General features: G+C 30.9%; 2 protein-coding genes across 2 annotated transcripts in view; one reads left to right on the top strand and one right to left on the bottom strand.

Moving 5' to 3' along the window:
• Positions 1-1572, top strand: part of LOC129233964 (T-complex protein 1 subunit zeta-like) — a gene marked incomplete at its 5' end in the record, with an annotated part of 34523 nt that extends 32951 nt beyond the window's left edge. The window contains 2 exons of the mRNA XM_054867874.1: positions 953-1025; positions 1171-1572. Coding sequence (XP_054723849.1) covers positions 953-1025; positions 1171-1246 — 149 coding nt within the window. The remainder of the gene's footprint in view (positions 1-952; positions 1026-1170) is intronic.
• The window catches only part of LOC129233965 (tectonic-like complex member MKS1), a gene marked incomplete at its 5' end in the record, with an annotated part of 41506 nt that continues 18347 nt past the window's right edge, over positions 1512-24670 (bottom strand). The window contains 5 exons of the mRNA XM_054867875.1: positions 1512-1620; positions 11710-11792; positions 18250-18383; positions 18492-18596; positions 24555-24618. Of these exons, the coding sequence (XP_054723850.1) occupies positions 1614-1620; positions 11710-11792; positions 18250-18383; positions 18492-18596; positions 24555-24618 (393 nt within the window). The remainder of the gene's footprint in view (positions 1621-11709; positions 11793-18249; positions 18384-18491; positions 18597-24554; positions 24619-24670) is intronic.

Raw genomic sequence — 24670 nt, 5'->3', positions numbered from 1 at the left:
CCTGGGGCAACAACACATGGGTCAAATTTTGTTTGATTCCGCCAGTTACTTCTTGGGTAACAGCAAGCACACATAACTCAAGAAACGTCCCATTGCTCCACCTCCCTTGGAGGAATTCGCGACAAAAACCTAGGAACACATATGTGTACCAAATTTTGTTTGATTTAATGAGGTAGTTTTTGCTGTAGAGCGGCCACAAAAAACTGGTCACATGCACATACACAGACAGACCCATTTTCCAAAAATGGTCGAAAAAGACTCAACACACCTCAAAACGTTCAAATCCTTCAAAATTCGAAAATTTGCACGAATCCAATACTTTTTTCTATATATTAGGTACAGAAAAAAGTAAAAAGGTGTGATTCACAAAACGCTGCATTTCATATCTCGGTGAATATGGTCGTACTAATTTCAAAATTTTTGTGTTGGAATTATTTTTCAATGGAGATTATTTCCCCAAATATAAGTTAGGGGACCTAGGGCCAGTATAAAAAGTTAAATTTTGTATTTTTGACATATTTTTATTTTTACTTCAAACTTTCAATATCTAAACTCTGCATCTGATTTTGAACATTTTTGCAATTGGAGGTAAACATTTAGGACTAACGGTTGCGAAAATAAAGGTCTTGCAAGTTGAAACAGAACACCCTGTATATGTCTAACAATATGCGTTAATGCTTAAAAAATTTATTTGGACCTGCTCCCAAGTGTGATTTGACCTACTCCCAAAATGTATTTTTGATTTTTCAACCCCTGCATTTGGTTCTTATTGCAATGCATATTTTAAACTCCTTACTAAGACTTTTTTTAGTCCTCATGAACCAAATAAGATTGGGAAGCTATCTTCTGGTGTTGGTGAGCTTTAGAAAACAGCAACTATGAATCAATATTGCATGCAAAAATTTTTGCAGTTTGTTTCCCAAATAATGACAAAAAATTTTTTTTTTCTTAGGTGAACCTATTGTCTCTTCTGATGCTGGCATCATGGATAATTACAGGGTTAAGAAGCAATTGCTTAGTTCTTGGTAAGTTTAATACAATATCTAATTGATTTTTTCAGCCGGTTTGTTCCATTGTTTCAAGGACTAGGTATTTCTAACAAAAAAATTTTTATTTAAATATGCTGTGAATTTTATGCTCCTTTTTGTTAATTTAGTTCTTTCCTTGCAGTTCTTCTATTGCTGGAAATTTATTATTGGTGGATGAAATTGTAAGAGGTGGACTTACTTCTACAAGAGGAAAATAATTTTTACATTGATTCAAACTATTTAATTCATAAGGGGACATTCTTGCTTTGCAGTTTTTCGTATTCAAACATTGGTATTTTAAGCCATAATATTTCACTTAAATTCAACTATTGCCTTCTTAGTATTATTTCATTTTAACTCATTGTTATTCTAAATTGTTCAAAACTGCTATTGTATGCTCGGCTATTTTACTTACATTGCTCACTAAATAGAATTCCACATTAACATTTTGTATGGTGAAAAAGTTAACACTTGATATATGCTTTTTATGTATACATTTATTGAAAAATTTATAAAAGTGTATAAATAAAGCCATATGTTTCAATATGCTTGCAAATGCTTTCTTTCAAGATGAAACAAATTCACTCATAACCTGTATCAAAAGAACAAAAATATATATATTAGACCAAAATGTAAAGATATCTGTTTTAATCAAAAGTATTCTAAAACTAGTGAAACATTTCAAAAATACAAAAAGGTTCATACTCTATTTTCAAAATCAATATTACACTTTGTCAGCACCTTTTTGGTAAATTAATGCATGTCAAATTTTATTTAATAGCTGCACAAAACAAGCTTAAACTAGCACTAGTATAAATATAATTCAGAACACTAAAATTTTGCAGCTTCCAATTGCAATAAAGCGAAAAAGTTATTAAAATCAAATGACATTGTTTTGAATATTTTATTCAGCATCAATTCTCGCTTCGGAAATGTAAATGCAGCATTTCTCAACCGGCACCGCTTCAGCAGAGATTTTTGCTCCCCTCAGGGCATAAAACTGGTCAGTAAAGTCAGTATTTTTTTTTTTTTTTTTTTTTTTTTTTTGCAAATTTGCCCAAGAATTCATTTCAAGAAAAATATTGACAGTGGTATTTTTCGTATTTTTCTTAAAACATGGTTTGTACGCTCCTTACAAACTCCTGCTTTTATAGAAAAAGAAATAAGGGCCCTTAAAACTCCTGAATTTTGATATTAACTCCTTATTTTTTATTCTACATGGCCTGAAGATTTTCTTCTATTATCAATCCAATACAACGGAATACATTACACTGAATTTTACCAGAATTCCGGTATTTTTTTCGTTTAATTCCGAAAATCTGATTTACTTTCCCGCATCCGAAAGTTTTTTTTTGCTTTAAATTTGATGATATGTCGATAGTTATGAATAATATAAATCTTGTAGACTCGTTAAAGTCCCATTCTAAGATTTCTTTGCTTTGATAAATTCTTTTATCTGCGGTTTTTAGACTTGGATTGCTTTCATTTTGATTAAAGCGATCTCTTTGCATCCGATATGAGAATCAAATTTTTCTGATTTTGATGTTTTTCAGGGGGAAAATAAATGAAATTTCTTTTTATTCGTATAAAAATCGCAAAGTTAAAATTTTCAAGCGAAATTCTGTGTCCTTTATGAGTGTCAAAAAGGTAAAATCAAAATAACTGGTTTAATTCGATTTTTGCTTCAATTACGTCGATTGTTATTAATAATATGTTTATTGTAAAGCTCTAAAATGCAATTCGAAAATAATTTACTTACATGAATTATTTTATGTTCCCTTCTTTTTACTTTTAACGCGTTCACTTCAAAAATCACAATCTCTTTGCATTCGCCTTGGGAATAAGATTTTTTGCATTTATGACGCTTACTATGCCTTGCGAAGTGGCCAAGAGATTAAGTTATATTTATATTTTTATTTAAATCATTAAATTAAAAAGTTTTAAACAAAAATTATGCCTTTAAAGACTGTAGATTGTCAGAAAGTAAAATGCGGGATCGCTGACTGAAATTAATTTTTGTTTCAACTATTTCTAGTGTTTTATTTCATAGGTAAGATGTGTAGTTGGCAGGGTTTGTTGATTTTTTTTTTTTTCAAAATTTAATCAAGATATTTTTATTTTAATTTTTTTTTAAAAATTTGTAGATATTAATTATTTAACATTTATAAATTAACATATTATGCAAAAGATAAAAGAGCAACTTAATAGTTAAACAATAGTATCAATTTTTGCTAGAATTATAATTTTCATAGTTTTTAGAAGAAATTCTTAAAATTTGGCAGTTTTCTCTGTTTATCAGCTTAGAATCACAAAAGTTCTGAAATGGTCTACAAAATTTTGATCCACTTTGAAGGTTAATATAATTTGTGAATTTTACAGATGACCCTTAATATTTGAATTGAATTTTCTGTATTTCAATCTTGTATGAGTAACCTTATGTTTTCAAAATATGCCAAAATCAGAAACAAACTTCACCAAAAATTGTTTGTTGGGTTTGAAGTTTGTCCTTTTGTATCCTGTAAATATGTCAATTATTTTGATAGTTGGAAGTTATTTTGGCTTCTACTACTTTAAGTTGGCTTATTATAGTTCTTATTTTTCCAATTTTATTTTTTTTAACTTTTTTTTTTTTTTTGGTTGGGAAATTGTTAGTATGTAAAGTTAAAGCTTTTTGAAGCATGTACAATTATTTTCATGCTAACAAATATATACTTCTTTTTTATATCAAAAAATGAACAATGCTAAATGTACCATTTATATATACTTTACCTTCTCTCTCTAGTTCCTGATTTCGGAATTTTTTAAAGCAATTTTATAATGATTTTAAAAGAAAAAGTAATGTGAGAAAAACTAAAATGATACTTTTACACAGGGCCCGACTAACTAAAAGTGAGGCCCTAATTTACAGGTTTGGGGTCTCTTGGTCTATCACAGAACTATGTAAATCATTTATCATGTGGATTTATGAATCTTCTTCGGGGCCTCTCTCAACAGTGACACGGTAAATTCGCTGCTGGAAGAATTTAAAAAATTCTTCTTTAAGAAAGTTTTTCTCCAATTATTTATTGGAGTCATTATTTTTAAAATGTGTGCATTTTTCATATAGTTGAAACGCTATGCATAATTCATTAAGAAATTTGGGGCCCTTAGGAAGAGGGGGACCAGGCCTAGGGCTGTGTGGCAATCAGGCCCTGCCCTAATAACCAGTTTTTTTTAGAAGCCATGTTGCACTTAGTATGTCTTTAAACTGAATAATAATTTGTCTGTCATCTAAAAAATTTTCCCTACTTCTAACTTTTAAAAGGGTTTGTAGGTCTTTGCTCATCATCATATAGAAATTATGTAAACTAAACTTACAACTTTTAGTCAGAATTTCATTTTAGACTTACACTACAAATTAGGCATTGCCATATATTACAAATAAAATAAGCATTCATTTTACAACGCGTAATATTGCTGATTATGTTCTAAATTTAGTCAGGTATTTAAAAAGTTTTGTTAGTATGTAATCGGCATTTAATAAATGTTGGTCACTAAAGTCAATATTTCTGAACAGTTTTATCCCCTGATACTTTCTCTTTAAGTACATAAATGCCGGAGTAATATGGAGATAGCAAAATAAATTGCTTTACATATTGAACAAAAGGTAAAGCCCAAGTATCAGAAAAATTTATGTAATTTTTATACACTACAGTCCCATTGCTCACATTCACAATATTTTAAAATGTATTGTGTGTATAACTTTCCCATTTTTGTCCAAAGTGTAAGGTAAGATGAAGATAATATCAGAGAAACTAGTATGTTGTGGCCATCACGAAACTTTCTTCTATATTTTTCCTTTTTCTGATCCCTCCCCATGCTTGACGAGGAAGCAATATTCCCAACAAAAACAAAATTACACATGCAAAAACTTGACGACTATCCCAATGTCTGAATTATTGCAAAAGCAAAGCAAAGAGTGAAAATTGAAAGTTATTTTAAAAGCCTTGCTTGAATTAATTACAAATATTTTATTTGTTAACAAACATAAGATGGCAACAGTTAAAAATTTTAAATCATTGAGATAATATTTCCTATCATTTCCATACAATTAAAATCACGAGAAATACGCAGACGACAATCTATTACGATTTATCTTTCTTATTGTTGCATTAATAAAAATATTTTTATTCGCAAAAAAAAAATCAACACCTCTTGGAGCGATCGGCGTCAAAATAGAACCAAAGCCTGTTTACATATGGATTCACATATATTCCAAATTTCAACCAGAACGTAGCATTACTTCTTGAGATAGGGCACTCAAAATGGAAAAAAAAGAACGGGTGATTGCGCTACCCCCCTTTTAGCTGTTGACACCAAAATAAAATCAGCTCTTATACCCACTAAGGGCTACTTGCAGATAAATTTTTCTTTCATTCCGTTCATTATTTCTTGAGATACAGCAGTCACAATTGACGACAAAAAACGTTCTACAGCTCAACCCCCGTTTGAGTTATTGACACCAAAATTGAATCAGCACCTGTTCCTGTTAATACCAACATATGGACCAAATTTTGTTTGATTCCGCCAGTAACTTCCTGAGGAATAGCAAGCACGCGTAACTCGAAAAACGTCCCATTGCTCCACCCCCCTTGGAGGAATTCGCGCAAAAAACTAATGGGCACAAGTTCACATAGGGGCACATATGTGTACTAAATTTCGTTCGATTTCATGCGGTAGTTTTTGTTGTAGAGCGGCCACAAAAAACTGGTCACACACAGACGTGACACACATACATACACACACACACACACAGACATTTTCCAAAAATGGTCGAAATGGACTCAGCACACCTCAAAACGTTCGAATCCGTCAAAATTCGAAATTCGAAAATTTGCACGAATCCAATACTTTCTTCTATATATTAGATATAGAAGAAAGTAAAAAGGTATACATGAAAACTACATTGTGTAAAATTTTGAGATAAGAAAAAATTTGTTATATTTATAAATTGAACTTACTTTCTGTACATGAAAAAATATTTGCTGATTTGTAATTAAAACAATCTTCTAAATGTGCTCTGGGTTTCACTAAAATATTTTTTTAACTAAAAATTAACAGGGTTAAGTGTACAATTTATACATTTTTTTTTTCACTTTGTATTTCTAAAATCAGAAATGTTCTTGAAATTGTGTTTTCCAGTGAGTTTTCAAAAAAAAAAAAAAAAAAACATAAATGAAATACTGCTCTTGATCATTTAATAATATTTTGACCAGTTGCAAGATCTTTTAATTTATTTTCCTAGTAACAAAAAAGTTTTATTCACTAAATATATAAACTAAACTCACATCTTTCAGTTGAAATTTGTACCAAATAAGCTTTACATTATGTTGCTGCACATTACAAACAAAGCTAGCATCTATTTCACTAAGTATGATACTCTTTTTTGTTACGTGAAAGTTTTTAAATTTTAGTCAGTAATTGTCAGTATTTTACATATTTACAAAAAGTCGGTATTTTTGTCCCTCCAAACAGTTTTACCCCCTCTCTCTGCTCTCTCTCTCCACCATAAAAAACATTCCTTTCTGAAAAAATAAAACATAATAAAAATAATATCCTATACGACATCTTTGATGGGGTTTATGTGATTAGTTTTTGAAATTTTCTATGATTTATCAATAAAGTTTATTACTTATGTATAGTAATTACTTATTGTATCCTTAACATTTAAATAGTTTTTATAACTTCTTTAATATCAAGTAAAGGTTAATTTATATTTTTAATTCATTTAAAAAAGGAAGAAAAAACCTCAGTTGCTCGCAAAATTTTTTTACGAGTATTTAACAGTCCAAAAGCTCTAGCTGGCCCGCAGATCAAAAGAGATTGAGAAATACTTGTTTAGAGTACTTTATTGGCAAATTTTCTCCACGTTTAGGCATAGACCCCTGCTAAAAGTAGTCCCTTTTATGTACCACACAGCCAAGAAATGTTTATTTACCAGTGCCTTATATGACATAAATGCTTTTTTTTTAAAAAATGGGAGACTAATTTAGAAATTACTTTTGGCATCTGGCAGCTATTTTTAGCGGCAGCCCTGATTTTAACACATTTTAATAAAACTTAGTCGTAAAAATTAATGGTTAGTCATTAGGGTGGAACGAAAAAAACAAAGTTTTTATTTTCGAATCGTAATAGTGCGGAAAAGTTGCGATTGGTGAAGACTTACAAAACAAAACAAAGATTTTTAAAATCGGATAATATCTTCCGATCCTGCAACGAGCCTGAATATTTGAAAAAATGGAAAATTTCGTGTTTTCTTAGTGATTTTTCAAAAATTTTGTTTTATGTTTCTTTTTAAAGCTCTAAGATGGAAAAGCTACGATTGGTGAAACCTTCAGAAATTAAAAAAAAAAAATTGAAATCGAATAATACCTTCTGATCCAGAACCAAGACTAAAAAATCGAAAAAGTTGAGAATTTCAGGATTTTTCCGAATTTTTAACATTTTTGGATCAATGTACTTTTTTAGGCTACAGAACAGAGAAGTTACGTTTAGTGAAGACTTCAAAGTGAAAAAAAATATCTTTTTGAAATAAAACAATATCTTCCGATAGCGCAACGAACCTACATGTTTGAAAAAATGTAAACTTTAAGCCCTTTTTTCAGCTTTTTTTTTTCTTTTAGTTTAACGATCCTCATAAGTTCGGTATGAAATACTAATAGAAGAACGTTTGTTTATAAAACAAATGTGATATTTCAGTACTAGAGCCTGCCTGTAAATTTTCCACATGGCCCTTTAATCCCGCGATACTTATATTTGTTTATGCCGCTTAGTACAGTGTATGCATCTAATACGCCCCATTAGCGAAATAAAGAACCGCAAAAATTTCACAGACGATGCCATTCATGGTTACTGAACAATTCAAATCTGTCGATACTTACCTGACAATCTAAAATAAGTTGTTTACCCTGTCATTGAAAGAAACTCTTTCTTTGCGCATCCCGAAAACTTATTAATGGCAATGGTGTTTGATGAAAGGGGGCACATAAGAGAACTAGCATTTAAAAACGTCTTAAAAGCCAGAGAATCTGTTTCTAAAGGCAAAAGCATTAGAAACTTTGTCATTCCATCTCTAAATTTCGAAGCAGAAGGTTACACAGAGATTATTAATTGAAACACGGCAAAGCTATCTTCTCCGCCTTTTCTTCGAAAAGTTCCTAACAAAGATATTGAAAATTTTATTGTAACAGGCACTATAACCGACTGGGATATAAAACTATTCCTCTGCCATACGCAAGCTGTCGAAAGATGTGTGAAGCTAATGACGGAGGCTTCACTCAAAGTGTGTGGATTTAAATCGAAAGATGGCTACATAAGAGCAACATTGAAATCCAGATCAATTATGCCCGAATTTTCCAAAAAATCTGATTATAAATTAGCTTCAACAACTAACACTTAAAACAATAAGACTTGTATACTGGATTGTAAATTTGGTAAATATTTTATAACTTTTTATTATTTGAAAATGTTTCATTGTTGTAAAGAATGGTAGTTTTACATGTTTCGAAGATACCTTAAAAGTCAAGAAATAAATTAATGTTTATGTGTAATATAGGGTTTTTTTAAAGGCTTTTCCCTGTAACACCGGGGAAAAAAACAAGAAGAACAATTTTATTTTTAATCACTAAGAAAAGATGAAATTCTCAATTTTTTTACTTTTCATGCTTGTTCCTGGATCAGAAGGTATTATTTGATTTCAATATGTTTTTTTAAATTTCTGAAGGCTTCACCAATCGTAACTTTTCCGTCTTAGAGTATTAAAAAGAAACGTTGGAGCAAAATTTTTAAAAAACTCTAAGAACACATGAAATTTTCTATTTTTTTTCAAATTTTTAGGCTTGTTGCGGGATCGGAAGATATTATCCGATTTTAAAAATTTTTGTTTTGTTTTGTAAGTCTTCACCAATCGCAACTTTTCTGCACTATTACAATTCGAAAATAAACACTTTGTTTTTTTTCGTTCCACCCTAGTAAACAACTTGTTTTAGATTGTCAGGTAAATATCGACAGGTGTGAATTGTTCTGTAAACATGAATGGCACCGTCTGTGAAATTTTTGCGGTTCTTTATTTCGCTAATGGGGCGTATTAGATGCATACACTGTACTAAGCGGCATAAACAAATATGAGTATCGCAGGATTAAAGGGCCATGTGAACAATTTACAGGCAGGCTCTAGTACTAAAATATCACATTTGTTTTATAAACAAACGTTCTTCCATTAGTATTTTATACCGAACTTATGAGGATCGTTAAACTAAAAGAAAAAAAAACTGAAAAAAGGGCTTAAAGTTTACACTTTTTCAAACGTGTAGGTTCGTTGCGCGATCGGAAGATATTGTTTTATTTCAAAAAGATTTTTTTTTTCTCTTTGAAGTCTTCACTAAACGTAACTTCTCCGTTCTGTAGCCTGAAAAAGTGCATTGATCCAAAAATGTTAAAAATTCGAAAAAATCCTAAAATTCTCAACTTTTTCGATTTTTTAGGCTTGGTTCTGGATCTGAAGGTATTATTCGATTTCATTTTTTTTTTTATTTCTGAAGGTTTCATCAATCGTAACTTTTCCATATTAGAACCTTAAAAAGAAACATAAAACAAAATTTTTGAAAAATCACTAAGAAAACACGAAATTTTCCATTTTTTCAAATATTCAGGCTCGTTGCGGGATCGGAAGATATTATCCGATTTTAAAAATCTTTGTTTTGTTTTGTAAGTCTTCACCAATCGCAACTTTTCCGCACTATTACGATTCGAAAATGAAAACTTTGTTTTTTTCGTTCCACCCTATTAGTCATTCTTCCACCATTTACAGTGGGACTTTTTTTTTAATAAAATTGGGATTAAAAAAAAGTAAATATCATAAGTGTCCAAAGCTACATGGATTTTTTTTTTGTTCAAAATTTAACCCATCCTTTTATTTTACTCTGATGATGATGTGGATAAAGCATACATGCCAAAGCAGGACCTAGAGCCATTTTATACCTACACTCCAAGTGCTCTTCCATTGCTTAGGTTACTTTTATCTCTCTCATCATGTCTCCAGAGTTGAGATTTATATAAATTACAGATGGCATCATCAGTGTAACATCATGTATCTCAGTAAAAACTAAGTAGTAAGATAATAAATTTTGGCTTATATATACTTTTTGGGCTATTTTGAAATGTATAAGACTGAAAAAGAATAAAGACAATGAACTGTTCCTCTATTCCATTTACTTCTATAAAAACTTAAATGTACATGGCAGACCAACTAAGAAAAGTTGCATTCATAGGTGGCTGGTGCATCAAAAGAAGTGTGGAGGTTGGGGGGGGGGTGGCCCCTGAAGCTGATTTTTTTTCTAAAATTAGGCTATGTTACTGGTTTTTAGTATTTTAAAAATGGAATATGGCATTAAAAATCGGAACGGATGGCCACAATAGACTTTCTTCTTTCATTTCAATATCCAATTCTTATGAAATAAGATGAGAAAAGTCCATTTATTTGGAATTTTTAGTTTTTACTTTCATGAAATCAATCAATCTACCCCATAAAATTCATTGTCCAATTAATGATTAAATTTTTAACTCTGAAAAGTGAGAGGGTAGTTGCTCCCTTTTCTGTACAAGCCGCCTATAGTTTCATTAATTAAAAATATACATACATACAAAGCTTGCATTATGTTTTAAAAAGATAACAGATCAATAAGTTAGCAGCATTATTTATCTCTAAAGCTTTGCTGGTTACTTTGCACAGATTACATTTTCCAACAATGTGTTGAATTCATTAAAAGATTTGGTTAAAAAAACCAGCATGGTTTTCTGTTTCTTAACATTTGGTTATACCAAACATTCCTGGCCACTGAAAACTAAATTATAAACTGAGCAAACTGAAATGTAACATTTCTCAACAGTAAACCACAAGATATAATGAAAATAATCTAAATTAGTAGAAATCAAAAATGCAGAATAAACCATGTTTCTGCACTTATAAAATATTTGCCTTCATGTGCCTGTTATTGAAATTTGAGGTCTTAAAGCCTGCCGAAAACTTAAGAAAAGCTTGCCACATTTAGTGTTTTTCTGTGAGTACTTGAAGACATCTTTCACAAGCTTTGCAAATGGATATCCTACCACATGCAAACGAAGAAATCTCATGCCATCTTTAATTTTGTGCCTTATATCACCATAACAGGTGCACATGATCAAAAAATGCCTCAATATGTTCTTTCAGTTACTACCTATTTAAACTTTGCTTTGTTATTACACTGTGTGCTCCCTGGTCAGTAAGAACTAGGTGAAAAATGAATTACTCGATGTATCTACATGAATTTCAAGATAGCACTTTTTAAAGTTGTCCTAGCGTTGAACTAAAGAGCTTTGTGTGCTCCTCCCCCACACAACATTTGTAGTACAGATTGGTATTAAATTCCATTCATTCTTTTTAAGCAGTTATCAACTTCCTATAAATTTTACCTCAAGTATAGTCAATGACTGAAAAAAGTTACATGATAACAATCTTGAAACAGTAAAGTTACTGTACAGCTTTTTCATTGGCATACTTTGTATTCATTCAGCAGTTCACAAAAAAAAAAAAAAAAAAAAAAAAAGGCATTGCAAAACTTGTTTTATGACAACTTATGCTTACAGCTGGAATTTATCAACTTACTTGATCTGCTTTATTATTGAAGCAGTGAAAGTCACTTTTCCACTTGATACTGTGTGAACACCATACTTTGATAGTTGTGCATCCTGAAAAAAAGTACTTTAAAAATCACAGCTGTAAACATGTAATTATATTGCAGGGATATCTTAAAGTTATCTTACTGCATTCAACAAATCTCTGCTGAGCTGAGTATTACTTCTGTAGGAAAGTTTTTTTTTGCTAAAACAAGGAATATTTTTATTTGCCTAAAATTAATGAAAAGTAATTAAATAAAAAAAGTAAAAATAATGCAATATTTTTCTTGCTTTTATACAAAATTTAAAAGCAAAACTGATATTTTAAAAATTTAATCAAAACCTCATTCTTTAACACCAGTTATCGTTTTTTAACTTTTAACACTTGTTCTTCACATTTGGAGCATTTTCTTTTAATCAATTTGCATGTTGTTTCAATAGCATGGAAAAACTCTTAAATTTCAATGCAAAGTTTTTTGCTTGAAAATTTTCTTTAATATATATATATATATATATATATATATATATATATATATATATATATATATATATATCACTTCTTCATAATCATTCTTCTATGCTGACTAGAGAGTCATCATCAATTTAAGAGGTTTATTGTTTTTTTTTTTTTTTTGCAATATAAACTGCAATATTATAAATTTAGCAAGAATAGCTACTAGAAAAAACATGTGATTTCAAACATACTTATACATCACTGCAGTTACAATTATTAAACTTGTTCACCTAAAATGAGTAGCTAACAGGTTTGCCATTAAGATACTTTATACGTTAACAATGTGTCACAATCTAGCTTTGAAATTAACATTTGGTGGTGAAAGAAGATATAGGAATAAAATAATATAAATACATTATTTCAGTAGAATTTTAACAAGTTGACAATATGCAGTAGACCCTTGTGTTGCACTGGGGCCAGGGCTTCAATAAGATGACATCTGCCTCCAGCTTGGTTATTCACTATTCCTGACTGAAGAGTTCTAATTAGAACGAAACTGCAGTCTCAGGATGTGATATTGCATGTAAGGGTAAACTAGTTTATAGATCATTGTTCAATTTCAATATTGCTTAAGTGTTAGTGTAGTCTTTATCTCTGTAGGGATGTGTTTGTTAATTTATGTCTTCATGCTTTGAAGCAATTCCTCTTGAATCAGAGCCAAACAAACTGTAAAAATATCTTAAAAGAAAAGTTTTCCCACTGAAATTTGTTCTATTCAGTGGGTTGAGAGCTCAGCTGTTGCACAAAGGACTTTAGATATTTTACCACACTTAAAAGTCTTGGTTAAAACGGCAAAGGTTGCAAATGTTGGACCGAATACAAATACCTTTGACACAGTAAAATTGATGTTGAAGTGCAGTGAGCTTTTGGAAGCAAAGTTGGGTTTCTTTATTTCAGTGGCAAGGTTTTCGAATTGCAAGGTTTTTTGTTAAGATTTTAGGCTGGAAAACCAATGACCCCTTTCCTGTGTGAATATATGTATTTGATGCTTAACAATTCAACAAAGCGATTTCTTAAAAGTGCTCAAAATTTCCCAGAAAACTAAGTCTGTTTTAGGGATGGGTGGATGTAATAGTTTGAAATTTACATTAAGCAGTGATATAAACGCAATGTGTATCAAATCACATTTGCACAGGCAACCATTAAAAAAATAGCGAAAGTAGCTAAATTAACTTTTAAAAAGCACCTGGAAAAATTTTGTTGTGGTATGGAAAATCTGGAAAAGTCAGGGAAGTTGGAAAAAAAATTTTGAGTAGACACCCTGGGTTAGGTTCCATAAATAAAAAAAAAATACTTCATTTTAGTAATAGATAAGTATATAATAAGTATAATGTGTACTTATTTTGATACATATGCACAACATACATAAAGAAAACATGAATTAACTTAGAGTTTAATAAAAAGAGGTATTTATGATAGTCTTTTGGCAGTCACCATTTGTCTTTGTAGGGCATTAACGCGGCCATGATCGCTCACGTTGCTTTCATGACGGGATATCTTCCTTTACTATCAGAACAATCATTTGACATTGTTAAGGAATGGCTCAAAATTTTGAATGTGTAAGCTTTTGGTTATGTGTCATTGATGTATGTATCTTTGTTGGTTTTGTTCTTTTTTGTTCCTTCTGAAAGCTCTCCTACCAGGGAGCTCTGAATTGTGAATTTAATAAGATTACTTCTGGAAAGAACTCTGGAACCGATAACGAAAAATATCTCCAATGGCTCAAGCTCACTTATTAGCTCACCAAAATGCAGTTTATTGCATGCTATCTGCAATCTCAAGGGTTTAGATTTCGAAAGAGGGAAAAAATTTTATCTGTTTCCAATGCCGCAGTCACCTAAAATCAAAACATATCCTTTGTTATAAAATAAAGATATCAAATCTTAAACCATGTGTAGTAAAAACCACATAAAATAAGAGTCTACTCTATTCAAATAATCCAGACATAAAACAGTAAATTTATTTTTAAATGTTAGTATGAAAATTTTCATTGTAATTGTTAAAAGCAACTGTATAATAAGAAAACCATCCAACCATTTACGCAAGTTGTTTCGAAATCATTCCACAATCGACTGGTTGATTGTGATCAACCTCAGGGGAGCATATATAGAATGTTTTTTGGTAAGAGTTCAAAGCTAAATATTATGGGAAATTTTTAAGTTTAAAAAAATTGAACCTTATTCACACTGAACGACTCTGAATTTATTTTGAGGAAGGTCAGGTCCTCTTTAGCTCCCTTTTTAAATCAACCTGTTGGCAACCTTTGATCTCAAACATCAAATGAACAAAAAATGAAACCTTTCAGACTAAACACAATTTGTATCTGATGCATTGTAAGGTGAATTCCTACGAAAGATGAAATTTATCTAGTTAAAACATTTGGCTAATGTTATATAATGTTGTAATGTGTTAATGTGAGCTAAAAAGCAGCTCCTAAAATCTTCCAGATGTTGATTAAGAATTCAAGATAAACATTTACTATATGTCGGCACATATACAAGAAAACAAGCAACTAGTGATTGCAATACTGATATAACGAATACCGGTATTTCTTGCAATTACGTAATACCGGTATTTGTTGAGGTAAAATACCGGTATTTTCGGTATTAGTTGAAAATAATAAATAGTTTCAATTAAAGGATTTTCAATTTAACTTATTAAATATCTACTTATATTTTAAATGTCATTCTTTTTCCATGATACAGAACCAAAATTAATCTTTTGATGTAAAAACTTGGCTTCTAAAGCAAACTAATAGAATATCATTAAACAAAAGTAGCGGAAAGATTGAAAAATGATATTGTCATTACTAGATGGTGAAATGAATCACATTTTCGTGCGCTTTTGTGCAGCATGTTTTTATTTTTTTCATTTCCCTAATCACTCACTTTCCCTTTAGAGAAAGTTAATTTTTGTGTAATTTTGAATGCATTTTTCCTATGAACAATTTATTCTAACCATCAATTACAGTTATACTTTATGATTTCTATTTTAATTATTTGTCTCAACTGTACTAAATTTTGACAAACACTTTTCTTGTTAGCAGAACAAATGATTATTTGTTGTACTGTCTTGCTATTAGGCTTTTTACTTGGCAAGATAGAAATAAATTATATAGTGCCATCAAAAACTTGTATAGAGGTAAAGCATATTCAATTGAAACATATTTTCAGATTTACATAACTATAATTGTAAAGAATTTTGAAAAGAAAGCAAAAACAAATAAGAGAAACTAACAAGATCAAATTCAGTCAAGTTTATCGTAAATTTCAAACCTCTCCTGCTCAAGAGAAAATTATGTTAATATTGGAAAAGTATTTTCTCTCAAAGAAATTACAACTAGCTATAAATTTAAAATATATATATACACACAATACAAAAGAAACTCACACACATGAAAGGATTTATCCAAAAATAACAGGCAAGAGATCGAATTATTTTAAGATGGACTTCTAGACAATTAGAAGAGGTGTATCGCACATTGTTCACAGTACCTGCCATGTGACCTGCGTGAATTAAGAAAGAGTATTTTGAACTGCAGGAAAGTTCAGCCTAAAATGGGTTCCAGAAGTAGAAACAATTTAATAGACATACAGTGGCTCCCAAAAGTGTTCGTACACCTACGACTCTCAATGAAATTGGCCATTATCCATTGGTTAGAATTAATATTTCGGAATAGGTATTTTATTATAAGAGCTATGATTTATTTTTAACAAAACTGCATGAAAATTTTTAATAAAACATTAAAACATATTTTTTTAAAAATCAAAAACCAAAAATTGCCAGAAATTTTATCTCACAAAAGTCTTCGTACACTTTGAAAAAATGTCAAAAAATTAGTAAATAATCTAACATTTTACAAAGTTATTATTTAGTGGAATGTCATGCAGTATCAACAACAGTTTTTAAACGTCTGGGAATAGATTTCATTGTTTTTTCTTTCTTTTTTTGTTCAATTTCTGAGTAGGTGTTCAGCCTCATTTCGAGTCTTACTGTTTCTAGTTCGCTTTTCGTTTCAATGGTGTATTTTCGTAATCTAACTACCAGATATCTCCAAATATGTTCCATTAAGTTTGAATCTGGCGATTGAGAAGATATTTCTAAGCTTAAGCACAATTTTTGAGGCACCAAACGCAAACGTGTGCTTCTTATCGTTATCTTGATAAAAAACAAAGTTGTTTCCGATTACCAAATTTTGGACTAATAGTTATAAATTGTTTTTTAAAATATTTAAGTGAACAGCATAATTCATTATTTCATCAAAAAATTCCAAATTTCCAAGTCCTGATGCTGTAATGCACCCTCACACTAGAACACCTTCACCGTCCTGATTAATTGATCCAACCAAGTTCTTAAGATTAAATTCTTCATTTTTTCTTCTATTTACAATTATGCAACAATTTAACCCAAAATGCTGAATTTATTCTCAACTATAAGTAAGACGTTGTTCCAAAACGTTTTGAGCTTATTTATCATTGATATTACGACGGAAAGCGTTAGCTTACTGTTTTTCGCACGAACAAGAAAATTTCTGCGGGAAGAGGTCCCATTTAATCCAGCTAATCAGAGAACTTGGCAAACAATTTTAGGTGAAAATTAAACTTAAAATGTTTCATTCAATTCTGCAAACACTTTTTCAGCACTCAAATGTGTATTTTTTATAATTTTTTTAACTGCAAACCTCTGATCACGCATTGTTAACTTTGCCAGTTGACCTTTTCTTACCGTGTTTTCGATCCGATTCTTGTCTTTAAAGCATTTTATCAAGCACTTCACTATAGAATGGTATAAATTACATAATTTAGAGACATTTGAAACCAATTTATGGCTACTGTGAGGGAAAAAAATCAAATTTCGAATCGTGTTTGTTGTTTTTTACACATACCAGCAATTTTAAAATAATAAGCAGAATATTAGGGAATAAATAGACAAAAAATTAACGGCAAATGACTTTATAGTGTCATTACGATGCAAAAATAATAAAAAACCCACATATGATAATTTTAATTATGAATTTATTCGAAAATATTTCAGTGTACGATGACTTTCGTGGCGTATTTTTTCTCTTTATCTTCGTTTTTTGACAAATTTCAAAAATAAATTCTGGCAATATTTTGAAAAACACTGCTGGGTTTTATTCAGAATGGCATAGGAATGGTGTGAAAAAAAATTGGACTTCATATTCGAATTCAGTTTTGCGATATTTTGGTTTTATTACAAAACTTCAAGGTGTACGAACACTTTTGGGAGCCACTGTATTATGTTTTTTACTATTATTGATTTTTTATTATAACATATTTGTTCCTTCAGTTTATATTCATTTACAATAAGTTTTCACAAATAATATTTTATATATACAAAATTATGAAATATGGCAACAAAACTGTTTTCAAGCATTTTTTTGAGAAATTCCAAATACCAGTATTCCGGTATCACGTTTTAAAAATACTGAATACCTGTACTGAATTTTTGGTTCGGTATTGCAATCCCTACAAGCAACTAACAACTATTGCAACTTACAACTGGCCATGGCCCCACTTGATGGTGCTCACGCTTTACAGGCCTGGACAATTTATGGTTTTTCTGTGTTAAACCGATGCAACTATGATATGCTCTTGAAATTCTCGAAAAACGCGAAGCTTCATATGTCGTCCATTTTGACCACAAGAGGCGCGAAACCCTATCTTGCGTATCCACCCACCAATGATAACATTTCAAAATTTTTAATTTGACTTCGTCCCTTTTGACTGCAAGAGGCGCTGTACCCAATCCTGTGTATCCACCAATCAATGGCAACTTTAATGGGAAAACAGGGATTGACTGTAGTCTTTGTTGTCATGAGTTTCAGCAATTGTCAGGGCTTATAAGAATTAAGTGCTGCCATGAACTGACTAACTATTAATGTTCTTAAGATTTCATACCAAAAGAGAAGTTGCCACAAACACAAAACTGAACTTTAATAATAACAGTTTATCTTGTGCGATTACTTCAACAATATGAAAATTAAAATCTTACTTTTGTCTCTCTTGGACTAATTACATAGGATATGTCTTCTAAGCTCGGCACTCCACCAATAAAAAAATTATGTAACTTGCTCTTAAGAGTTGTAGGTTCAAGTTTCCACGTTAGAATCTCCATTTTGAGTTGTCCTTTGAGGTACAATAAATAATAAGAAAATTGTAATTTTAATAATGTAAAAATATAATTTGTTAAACACATTTCAAAATGTAAAGAAATAAATAAATTTATATATATACCTGGTTCTAATACTATATCGCCATAGCCATATCCTTCATTACGAAAGTTGCCCCAATAATCAACAGAAGTTGCTTCGACTAGTACTTTTAAACTGGACAACCTGTCTAAAAATATAAAAACTGAATTTGAAAGCAACAATTTTTAATGTGAAATTCATATATTTGTTTTTAACTTAAATGCCCAGCATATTCCAAGTTACATGAGTTTAAAATCTTGTAATACAAAGGCAAAACAAATAAATTTAGAAAAATATTTAAATTAAAAATTGTTTCATGATGCACAGTGGATTTGCCAAAGTTCACATAAGAGATAAAGAACAAGGCATGCCTCTTGTGAATGGTGTATATTTTAAGAAATCACAAATCACTTGGAAGCTTTAAGAGCAAACTTTTCTAAACCATAAATGTTCATGTTACAGGGTGGCGACAGATCAGGGAAAAGTCAGGGAACTTTATTAATCAGGGAAATATCAAGGAATTTTGAAAAAATAACAAAAAATCAGGGAAAATTGATTTTATGAAGAAAAAAATTTTTTTTTTTGCTTTACAAAATTAAGTACTATAATTCCCTACGCATTTTCCGCCAATTATCTGTTCAAAAAAAAGTAAAATTAATGAGGTACGATTATACACTGCCGCATATTTGTGCATCTTTTTTCCTCCATGTCAAAGTATTGAATCTTACTTATCAACCACAGGATGAACTTCCTAAGATTGCTTCTGTGTTTGTTAGGTTGCTTATTTTACCTAGCTTGAAATTTCCTTTTACGCTTTTAATGCTATGTAAAATAAACAGCCATATAGGCAAAGAGGAAGCCTTCATTAATGCCTTAGCTCCTTTGCCTTTATTCCATTGTCTCGAAGTAATTAGTGTACTGTAATCACGATTTCAAGAAGAAATCTTTGATTTTTGAATTAATACTACTTCTTCGTGTTTTTAATTAAATTGCTAAAATTGAACTTTCAATAAAAAAAAGCTTTGTTTTTTGCCGTTATACTATTTGTTGTCACTGCAGATTATAAAGGCTTTCTCTTCTTCAGACTTAAGTGACTCTTTAATTTTATAAACCAAGTTGTATTCTTCTTTTATATATTTTAAAATTAACTAATTGCTTTTTTTTTCTTGCATTTCAAAGTTGTTTGTTTTTTACAAAAGTAATCTAAGATTATTTTTTCGTTACATACTGAAATCATTTGAATTAGGGTTAACTTGTGTACTTAAGTAAATATCTTTATTTCTTTATTGTTAAAATGCTGTATTCATTCATTAAAACCTATGTTCTTGATTAGAAAAAAGCTCCCTATTAATGAATGTCAAAAGGTTTCATCTGTTTTGCATAAATATGTCAATTAGTTATATAAGAATAACTACATTACTTCCATTCTTTCACTATTACTTGTTATTCTTGCAACAATTATTATACTGTTTGAAAACTTAGTTCAAAATAATTTCAGTTACTTTTTAATTCTATCATAAATACACATATGTTTTTGAGAGTAACTTTAATAGTTTCTCAAAATTCTTATGCTAAGTAGTTTCTGGAAGTAAAGTATTTTTTTTTTTTAATTTTCTATAGTCTTTCCATTGTAGAAAAATTTAACATACTGTTTTGTAGGTTTTTTTTTCCAACAAAAAAATTGACTTCGTATGATTTTTTTAACCATTTTATTAAAAAAGTATAGCATCTTAAAATATGTCTTTAGTTCAAAAACTTTACACAACTTAAAACGTTTAAAATACTGCATTTTATACAAACATACAATGGATTTCAAGTAGAGCTAAGAAAGAAAACCATTATCATTGGTAACATAAATCAGGGAAATTCGGTGAACTTAATCAGAGGCATAACTAGACCCGACTTTCGGGGGGGGGGGGGGGGTCTTCTTTTATATATATATATATATATGTGTGTGTGTGTGTGTGTGTGTGTGTGTGTGTGCGTGTGTTTGTGTGTGTGAGTGTATGTATGTAAATTTTTTTAGTATTAAAAAAAATAAGAGGGAGGTGAATCTTACATACTTTGGAATGGGGTGCCCCAATTCCGATACTTGTGTCAAACAAAACAAAAGCAAAGAATTTTTTATTTTTTTAATGTTGTGGAAAATTTAACTTTTTTTTCTTTTTCCTCCATTTAATTTAAAGTGAAATTTTCTAGCAACAAAGGCCAGCAGCAAACAAAAACATTTTCTTCAACTCAGAAACAGAGGAATTGCCTTCAAGACCTGAGGAGGCAGTGGAAAAAAGGGAGAAATGTGTTCCACGAATAGGCTTTCCAGGTAGATTAACCAAAGGACAGTCGTTTCGCGCACTTTCTTGGGTACTAAGAGTAAAGGGGATTCACAGGTTTGACATGTTAAGATGAACATTTCAAGTTCATGGTTAAAAGTCATTCAAGTTAAAAGCCATTTTGCTCTGTTATCTGGATTAATACTACTGTTCTTTGGTTGCTCCCTTTCTTAAAATTGTGATTCCTTAGAAAACCGAAATGATAGGAGTGAAAAGAAAGTATAAGTTTTTTTCAAGTGATGAAAAAAGAAAGATCGTAGAATACTGGCCAAGTTAGATTTTCTGCAATTGCTAACCTCAAGAGGATAAATCCAAAAAAAAAAAAAAATCAGGGATCTAAAAGCAATAAAAGACTTTTTCTTGAAAAAGATGTGCTTAAAGTTTCTTTTACTGTCAAAATGATTCCTTGAACTCGCAATAAAGCACTTAATATTGTAATAATAGAATAAATACCTAACAAAACTAATAAAGAGGAATTTTAATCAAGAGCCCATATTGTCTTTAGTATCGATTTCAAATTTTCACCATCATATTTCAAATTTCTATAAAAAGTTTCTTAAAGCCCCCATATTTCAAAACCTCTTTATCTCGATTTTTTTTCTTTAATGTGAAATTCGAAATATACAGATTCGACTGTATGCAATATTCCCACTACGCGGCTCATAAAATTAAACATATTTAACAATTTGCAGAATCTATGACAAAGAAAGGCTGGATGGATTTAATAGGAGTGGACAGAGAGTGGATTTAACAAATCGATCTCATTTCTAAAGCGAAGTGTCGAATTTCACTCAATTATCAAAAAACTGTCGCAGCAGAGGGAGGCGTCTTTATGCTTGAGGGTCACACATGGAGCAGATTTTCACTGACATTGGGGGCGGGGGGGGGGGGGAGCGAAGTGAATTTTTGACCTTCGTTACTTAGTCGTTTTGATTTTTTTTTCTTTTTCTTCTTTTTTTTCTTTCTCTTCCCTCTTTTTCTCTTTTTTTTTGATACTAACGTTTCGGGGGGGGGGGGGGGTTGTCCCCAAACCCCCCCCCCCTTAGCTACGCCCCTGAACTTAATCAGGGAAAAGTCAGGGAACTTTTTTTCACAGTTCCTGTCGCCACCCTTTGTTATAAAGAAGTTATTTGCCTCAAGGGCCGATCTATTAATAATGGCCAGGCATGAGATTCTTCCTCGGATCCATGGATTTCCACTCTTTTGACAGTATCCTCTTTTTTTTAGAGAAATTTATTTCCCTATTTGTTTGTCAATTTTGTTTTCCATATTTTTGCTGTGTGTGTATTTTCTGAGATGAAATTTCTTAATTCTATATTATACTGCCGTGGGCAGGTAAAGGACAGTAACTGCAAAGTTTTATTTTTTTGCATTTTCGTCATCTTTTGTACATGGGCTTTATTGTACAAGCTTGCTTATTTGGTTTCCGCTGAAAAAAGGCGCAAAAAAAAGTCTAATTTCAACATTTCCCTAATGTTAGTATTGAATCCAATGCACATCCTTTCAAATATCTCAAAAACTCATTTCTGCAGATACTGCTGTTTACCTGCCCACAGCAGGATAGTGAACAGATGTTGGAAGAGGAATCTTAACAATAAATTTATTGAGACAGAAATCAAAACATGTTCCTGGAACTGACCACTTTTTGCCTCATTTTTTGTATTTGTCTCTTAATCTCTAGTTTTTCTCCGCTAATTTTATATCATCACTTTTCAATTTTTGAGTATTTCTGCTTGTTCTATTTACATTATATGTGTGTTTAAGTGTGCAACCTTTTTGCATCCTTAACAGGAGTGGAAATTTTTTACACTTACTGCAGGCCTACAAAGGGTAGATAAGAGTTTTTTAACACTGTTTTTGTTTAACCCGAAATTTTCTATTCTTTCATGTGTACAGAAGCTCATAGCAATTCTTATCCTTTTTCGTTATGGAACAGGTAACGATACAACTTTAATACCACTCAACTAAAAGTAAGATTTAGATCTAGTTATGTTTTTTTTTTTTTCCTTTTGAGCATTTGTATGTAACGGATAAAAAATATATACAGTGGGTGAAAAATCTGCCTTTTGTGCAAATGCAATTTCGTGCTTCATTTCGATACATGAAGTAAAAATATCCTGTTCTGCCAAGCTACACCAAACATTACTTTCAATAATGAATTTTTCTCTCCCCCTAAAGAAAATCTTTAGTTTTACATGCTATAAATACCCAAAAGAAAATAGGTAAACATTTTTTCAAGAATTAAGAATTAAAAATAGGATAAAATACATAGTAATGGAAAAATATTTTTTAGTTTTCACCAGAACTTAGCAAAGAAATCAGAAAGATTTGGCTTACTACTTTAAGTTTTGGCGAGCATACATGACTTTTAAGGAGCAAACCCTGCTAAAAGTGAGCACTATTTTTGTGATTGACAAAATTTCTATTGACTTAAAGCTCCACTTTTCCTCCTTGGGAAAAATTCCTTTAACATTCTGAAGTTAAGTGAAAGTTAGTGTTGAGTCATAAATCCTGGGAACAAGTAATGATAGTTATTTATTTTTTTCTTTTTTTTAATTTATAAATTAGAGAAGCATTTGAAAATATTACATTTGTTGATGCCAAAGTTATGACTTCCAAGATATACTTTCAGAGAATATTGTAGCTTAAATTCAAGCTAATAGAGATAAAAACGAATAATGAGACTACAATAACGACAAATTTGAAGAATGGAACTGAACAATCCTCAACATACTCAGTGGCTTTTGACGTGCAGAGAAACTTCAACATTTTTTTGAAGCTTTGAAGCAAGGAGTGCAAATGACCCTGTTTTTTCAGGCACTGAGTTTACTTTGGAAACAATAACACAAGAAAGAGACTATAAGACAGTTCAAAGAAAATTAACCAACTTCTTTAGCAAGGGCGCCCTATGCAAAATTTTAAGAAGGGGGGGGGGGGGCTCAGATATTTTCCCCATGGTTTAGCAGGATATTTTCCCCATAGAAACCGATTTCAGTACAGATTAGAGTTATTGAAATTTGACATTTTTAATAACTTATTCATTAATGGCTGGAGAAGAAATGTTTTTGCATTTTGCAAAGAAAAAAAGTACTAAAAGCAAGGAAATTCTAATTTCAAAGGGGGGTGCTTGAGCCCCCTCTTCCCCCCCATATGGGCCTCCTTGTTTAGTACTGTACAGAATTAAAGTAAAGAAAAGAATGTATGTTTTAATTTTTGTGATTATTTGCATAAACAGGATTTTTACAAGAGCTTGGTTATAAAACGAGCAAATATTGCAATCCTTTCACACTTCTTAGCAGGGACATGCACTGAGGCATATCACAAATGACTTTTCTAGGCCCCCTTTCATATTGTTTACTCCTACATCCCTAAATTTATTTCATACCTCTTGGGGCCCCTTTAGACTGCCCCCCCCACCCCCCTGTTAATGCCTTTGTTTAAAAGTGAGTTCAACTGTGTAGCTCTGTGAAGAGACACTACATAAAATGATGACTTTTTAACAAAATTTTTTTTACTAATTCTAGTGGACTGATTTTACTTTATAAATCATATGATTGAAGCGCATGAGAGTTCAAGTGTTTTCAAACTGAACGTCAAGCAAGATATTCTGATTAGTTTTTTAGAATAGCAGGTTATATTAGCAGGTGTTATTTCAAAGGGTAAGATTGTAACATAAAAATGCAATCCAAGATTATAACAAGAATGAAATTAAATTGCAAACACAATACACAAATATACAAATTTACAAAAAAAATTTTTTTTTTTGAAAAGCATACTTAAAAAAGGCGCTTTAGTTACAACATCCACTGAAAAGCTGTATCCAAAATAAGCAACGTTAGCCTGAAAAGAAAGAGAGTACTCAATTTGAGTTGAGAAACTCATTACAAAACAT

Source organism: Uloborus diversus, unplaced genomic scaffold, assembly GCF_026930045.1.
Source record: "Uloborus diversus isolate 005 unplaced genomic scaffold, Udiv.v.3.1 scaffold_838, whole genome shotgun sequence".
Taxonomy (NCBI): Eukaryota; Metazoa; Arthropoda; class Arachnida; order Araneae; family Uloboridae; genus Uloborus; species Uloborus diversus.
The sequence above is the reverse complement of the archived record's forward strand: the minus strand, read 5'-3'. Positions and strand labels throughout refer to the sequence as shown.